Below are 6,248 nucleotides of genomic sequence, written 5' to 3'. Positions count from 1 at the left end.
TGGATGATGCCTGTTACAATGTTCATAGCCAAAGATACAGATAAGGGCTTGCTGGTGTTTTTCATTGCAGCAAAATGAACAACAAACTGGATGGATGTTCTGGTAAAAGAACATTCTAAAACAGAGGTTTTTTAAAAAACAAAGTCAGGGGTCTCTGGGATGATCGTAGGGAATAAAAACAAAAATCTGATGGGAACCCAGAAATATTTTTAAAAAAATACACTTAAGTTAAATATTTGTTATTTGTTTATATATCATGTAAATATTTGTAGGTAACATGCTTTTTCCTCCTCTTAAAAGACTTATTTTTAGTGTGCGTGCGTGTGTGTGTGTGTGTGTGTGTGCGTGTGTGTGTGTGTGTGTGTGTGATGTATGTATGTGTAGATATGTGTGTGGAAGTTAGAAGAGGCTGTCAGATCATCTGGAGCTGGAGTTACAAGTGGCTATGAGCTGCTTAGTGGGGCTGGTGGGATCTGAACCCAGGTCTTCTGTAAGAGAAGTTAGTGCTCTTAGCCCCTGAGCCGCCTCTTCTGCCTTTCCTTCTCTTTTGTTCTCTTTGCCTGCAGAGGTTTTATCGTGAGATGGCATTTTCAATTTAAAATGGCCACTGAACACCGTGATGTGTTGGGTGAGAGCTGCACTCACCGTCTGTCTATTATTTCCTGAAATAGCAGAGACACAAACACAAAAGCACCATAACTAGAGGAAGGAGAAAATGGGAGCATTTTCGATCATTCCTTGGAGAAATTAGAATATCAAGGGATGCTGGCGGTTGCAGTGGGGGAGGAAAAAATGACATGACAACCGCAAATATTCTTGGGAAGAGCAGGGAGACTTTCCTTCTAACTGTCCTGCCTGCCAGTGGGGATGGACTTGACAGGAAAAGTCTCAGTACACAATTTAATGAGTGTATGTACTTTTAAATCACTTTCTTGAATAGAAATGCATAATGATTTTAAGTGTCAAAGATGCTTGATTGCTGTTTGGTTCAATTTTTTTAAATTGAGAAAATAACAAAACAAGAATCCATGAGACTAGACATGTACATAATTTTTTGTATCCAATTTTTTTCTTTTTCCTTTCCTTATTTTCATTCCCTCTCTTCTTCCTTACCTCTTTCTCTCTCTCTTTCTTCCTTTCTTTCTCTCTCCCTCCCGCTCTCCTACCCTCCATATTTCCCTCCTCCTTTCTCCCTCTTTTTTCTCCTTCCTTTCTTTCTCTTTTTTATTTCTCTTCTTTATTTATATATTTCTTTTTTTCTTTCATGCTCTTCCTTGTCCCTGTGCCTTCAGCCTCCCTAGTAGCTGCTGCTTCATTTAGCCCCGTGACCTAAATTCTAGCTCTAGTGAATTTCTGTTCGGTTTGTCCCTCTAATGTGCACTGACACACTAGTACTATAACTTTACCCTCTCCAGTGACCTCTTTATATTTATCCTTCGGGTCTTCATAATAATTACAATCTACTAATAACTGCAGGCAGCTACTAATGAAGATTATCAACATGCACTACACAGTTGTTGTGGTTTGGATACTGCTCTGAACTCTTGCAAGCATTGAATTTGCCTGATCCTGATGCTGACCTTATAGAGAAGAACCAAATTTGGTCTAGAGTTCGTACATAAGCAGACTTGTGCAGTCTGCTCAAGTTACTTGGCTGTTGTACTGCAAAAACCAGTCAAATCTCTCCTGTTTTGAACTATCAATAAGCCCTTTGCTCGTTAACTTAGTTAGATGCTACCTCCTCCAGGATGTCTTCTCTGATTGTTTAAACACGTATGCATACCTTCCTTAAATTCTATTTGCTTTCTAACTAAAAAAAACAAACAAACGAAGAAAAAAAAAAGCAGTGAATTCTTCTGTAATTGTATCTCCACTGCTTTTTATAATTCACCTGATAGAACTGTTGCCATGATTAGAGATTCAATAAGGACGTGGGGTCTTGTTTACCTGGTAAAGTAGCAGCCCCAAGATAAATATTTTCAGTGACTGAATAAGGGAGCGAAGAATGCTCTATGAGCCAGAAATGGATTAGAACAAAAATGTTCCTGGAACCAGTGAGAAAAACAATCCAGCAATGTCTAGGAAAAAATGGTTTCTTTTTTCATCAGAGAGAGAGAAAATAAAGACTAAAAAGAAAAAGAAAAGAAAAAAAAAGAGGGTGAAGGGGACATGAGGGGGAGGGAAATGTTTCAACTGATGGCAAAGAACTGTTTGTAGGAAGCCTGAGGGAAGGGTATCTTTGGGAACCGGCAAGATGGCTGGGTAGTGAAGAGCACTTGCTGCTAAGGAACTGGGTTTGGTTCCTACACCCACATGTTAACTTGAATCCATAACTCCAGCTCTAGGGGATCCAGTGCCTGCTTCTGGCCTCTTTGGGCGTCAGGCATGCAAGACACATGCATACATATAGGCAAGATACTCATAACACATAAAATAAATACTTTTAATTTAAAAATAAATTTTTAAAAAGCACATGTGATCTTCCACCTTCAAGCAAGTCAAGCATTTTAACTATAAAAACTAAATCCCTGAGTTATAGCCAGGGGAAACATGGATACTTTCGAAAGCTTTTTAATTTTGTTTTGCTTCCATGATTAATAATCTCAGCATGAAACATCTCTGTATTGTTACTCTAGGTTGCGAGTTGTAAAGATAAATACCCAATAAACTTACCTTTGAGTAAAGAGATTGCCAGCTCTGGAAAGTTGTGCGAGATAGTTACCATGCCCTCTGCACGGTATTTGTAACCTTGCGTGAAAGCGAGTTCAGCCGAGCAGCAGCCACTCGGCTCTTTCCCACTCGTCAGACTCTGCATGTTTACCTGGGTGGTGCTAGACTAGGCACCTCCTTGTAGTTGCCTCTTTAGGGGACAATGTGTGAACTGCTTCTACCCTGCTCTGATGCTTTGTGCAAACTCCGTTCCAGACACTGAGACAGGGACAGCTTCCGGAAGTCCTGCCATGCTAATGCTTACAGCCTCAATGTGTTGACTATAGATTTCCTCATGTAGAGAACTAGAAGATTTTTGGTTTGGTTTTTCTTAGTTTGGGTGAGGGTTGGGGAGGGGGCGGTGTCCCAAGGTAGAAAGGAATGGAGAAACATTTCTAAAGCTTTTCCTTGAAAACCTCAAATTGTTTCCTTATATAATATCCTAGTAGCAGTACTAGATGAGTAAGGGATTGTCATAGTAGAAACCTTCATCTACTGACTTCCCGGATGTTCCCCAAAGGGTGCTCCACTGTGAAAGCCATTCATATATTAATTGTCTTTGGGGATGAAGGGGGCAGGCCACAATTTGATGGCAGAGAATGACTTAGGATGAAATGATGGAGAAATTGTCAGCTACACCGTCAGGTTTGGAAACATGGATAGGGAGTTGGGGTGGAAAGTGAAGGGTGGATTTCCGCCCAGCCATGAAGACATGGGTGGGCATGGGAGGGGCAGAGGCCGCACCCCGTTCTCTTCAGGAAAACTGAGACTTATTCAGATGAAAACGGGAACCTCCTCAAGCTGGAGTATTCAGAAGTTCTGATCAGGATTGGGTGTAGAGAGAGGGGCATAGAGAGGAAGAACCAGTTAAACACAAACAGTGAACATTCACCAGAGAATGTGGGGTACAGTACAGGTGGGGGCTATCGAAAGCAATGTGTATATAGCACATAGGTATGAAAATGCCTCCGTGAGGGCTGAGAGAGAATACAACAGTGTCATGCCTGTAACTCCAAACCCAGGGATCCAACACCCTCTTCTGGCCTTCAAAGTCACTCAAACATATGTGTGCTTACTCTCTCTCCCTAAGAAAACAAATACTTTTTTTTAAAAAAAGAAAGAAAATACTCATTCCTTTGTATGCTCACCTAAAAAGTCAACTTTTAAAAAATTATATCTTAAATATTTGAAGGATCTGACACACAAGATCTAACAAAGGGTTCCTCTGTGATGTGTCAGAAGCTGGGCTCTAGGCAGTTCCTCTGCAAATGGCCATAGAGACACAGCAACTGTGTGTGCACCCTCATAGTTTTGCCTTTGTGATAGGAACGTCAGGAATACATCTCTTTGTTCATGTTTGATCGCTTTTCGATCTTACTGTTCTGAGTTTAACATTAAGACAGTGAAAGTACAAAACGTCCACATAAGTACTGTCCGAGCCTCTTATTCCTCAGCAAAGCACGTGCTTACACAACGTCTCCTAAAGTTTAACTTGTTCTTTTTCCTCCGGATTTTGCTCTTGAGTTGATGGTATTGGATTGGATTAACTTGGTGCAGCGTGACCCACACAGGTGTTTGAAATCAAGGGGAGCTCTGGGCCTCCCACGTCGCATGCAACAGGATGTAACTCATTCTGCCCCCGAACTCCGTAACGGTGCTCTTTTCCTGTTGTAGGGACTGAGGCCGCTGAGCTGTGAATACAAGATGGAAAATGTGACCAGGATGGTGGTGTGTGACCTTGGGAACCCAATGGTGGCTGGCACGAACGTAAGAGAACACCAGCAGTCCTTCCTGATCTCTGACTGATTGAATTTTACAGAGGACTAGTGGGAAACTCCCCCAATTAGCACCCAGCAAACAGCAGCTAAAACAGATTGCCCAGGAAATTACCAGCAGACAGGGATTTAGCGTGTTAACCTACATGGAGTGATAATGGTGGGTCAAAGCCACAGACAGATCTATGCTTTCACACACTTTTTCTGTAGACTTTATATATTACATCTTGTAGTCATAGAAAGTCCGTGAGCACACGTGCACCTCAGATTTTTGCCTTTGATTATTTTCTTTTAATTCTAATATAGATTTTATCTTTAAACTACAATATTAAGTTAAAAAGCTTTAAAATAAGCTACTTAAGAGGGCTAAGAATGTAGCTTACTTGGTAGAATGCCTGTGTAGCACGCACAAAGTCCTGGGTTTGAGCCCCAGTACTGTGTAAGCCAACCAGGAGTGTAGTCACATGCCTTTAATGCCAGCACTCAAGAGCTGAATGCTTTTTGGGCTGGGGGGGGACTTAACTGGGGGAGGGGGAGGTAAACGGGAGGCGGTGGCGGGGAAGAGACAGAAATCTTTAATAAATAAATAAATTTAAAAAAAATTTTAAAAAAATTAATTCATTCATTAACTTAAACATTTCAACGCCAGTGAAATCCCTTAACAGATTTCCGTTAGCTCTCATGTACCGAATGCCCTCTGTGTCCCTAGACCATCACACAGAGAATAACTGTGTCAGTGTTATCCCACTGCATCTCACCTGTTTAATAGACAAGGACACTATGGCCTGGAAAAGACAAACACATTGCCTGAAGTCACACTGGTGATGAAAGGCAGAACCAGGATTCCAACCAGGCCTGACCACAAAGCCCAGGTTCTATCTGGCCTACAACACTGTGCAAAGTACTTGAATGGAACAACAGATGGATGTTGAAAAGAAGATATGAAAGACAGAATAAGACATTTTCCCATGATAGTCCTTTCAGTTAGAAACTAACCTTGGTTTTGTTAGTTTGCAAGGAAATAAATCCCACCACTTGATGCAATATGTATTTACCTGAAAGACAAGAAGAACCTAGTTTGACATGAGGGTATCGACACCAGCATTCAGATAGGGTCACTCATTCTCGTTCAGTACCGAGACTGTTAAATCTAGACGGCACCAATGACTGTGAGTAAAACTGAACTCAACGCGGCCACCAGTGCCACAATGGAAAAAGGAGGGAAATGGCAGTGTGGTCTGCACCATGGGAGTGTTTATGTGAGAGGCTATCAATCCGTTTTACCAGCAAATAATCTGGAGAAGGCAGGCAAGTAAATTGTTTGGATTCATTTATCTCCAAGTCCCTGCAGAAGAAAGCTAATAGGTTTCTTATCTTGCCCTCTAATGACCTCAAACACACCGGATTTTATTGCATTCTGGTTTGGTATAAAACATGTTGATTCCCTCACTCTTCGTGCTGCACGTTAAAAAGCACTCTCTGGCCACGGAGTGGAGCAAATTGCAGGTGAAAAAGCAGTCCTACTATTTAAAACCATTCAATAAATAAATACCCAGGAATATTTATCCCAGGCTCAAAATTTAAAAGAAAAATTTTCAAATGACTTTTACTATTAATTTAAATCTGTTCACTCAGTAATTACTATTCTGACTTCTGATTTTTAAAGAGAAAAGTTGTTTACATGTAAAAAACATGTACATGTAAACAAGTAGATGCCATGATGCTATAAAATAGTTTTTATGTGCTAATAAGGTTCATAACTTG

The 6,248-nt window shown here is 40.9% G+C and overlaps 1 protein-coding gene across 1 annotated transcript in view; it reads left to right on the top strand.

Moving 5' to 3' along the window:
- The window catches only part of Itga8 (integrin subunit alpha 8), a 175,320-nt gene that overhangs the window by 104,910 nt on the left and 64,162 nt on the right, over positions 1 to 6,248 (top strand). The window contains exon 21 of the mRNA XM_005354625.3: positions 4,384 to 4,476. Within this exon, the coding sequence (XP_005354682.1) occupies positions 4,384 to 4,476 (93 nt within the window). The remainder of the gene's footprint in view (positions 1 to 4,383; positions 4,477 to 6,248) is intronic.

The sequence above is a fragment of the Microtus ochrogaster genome, chromosome 16, assembly GCF_000317375.1.
Source record: "Microtus ochrogaster isolate Prairie Vole_2 chromosome 16, MicOch1.0, whole genome shotgun sequence".
Taxonomy (NCBI): domain Eukaryota; kingdom Metazoa; phylum Chordata; class Mammalia; order Rodentia; family Cricetidae; genus Microtus; species Microtus ochrogaster.
Note: the sequence above shows the minus strand (reverse complement) of the source record. Positions and strands in the feature narration are given on the sequence as shown.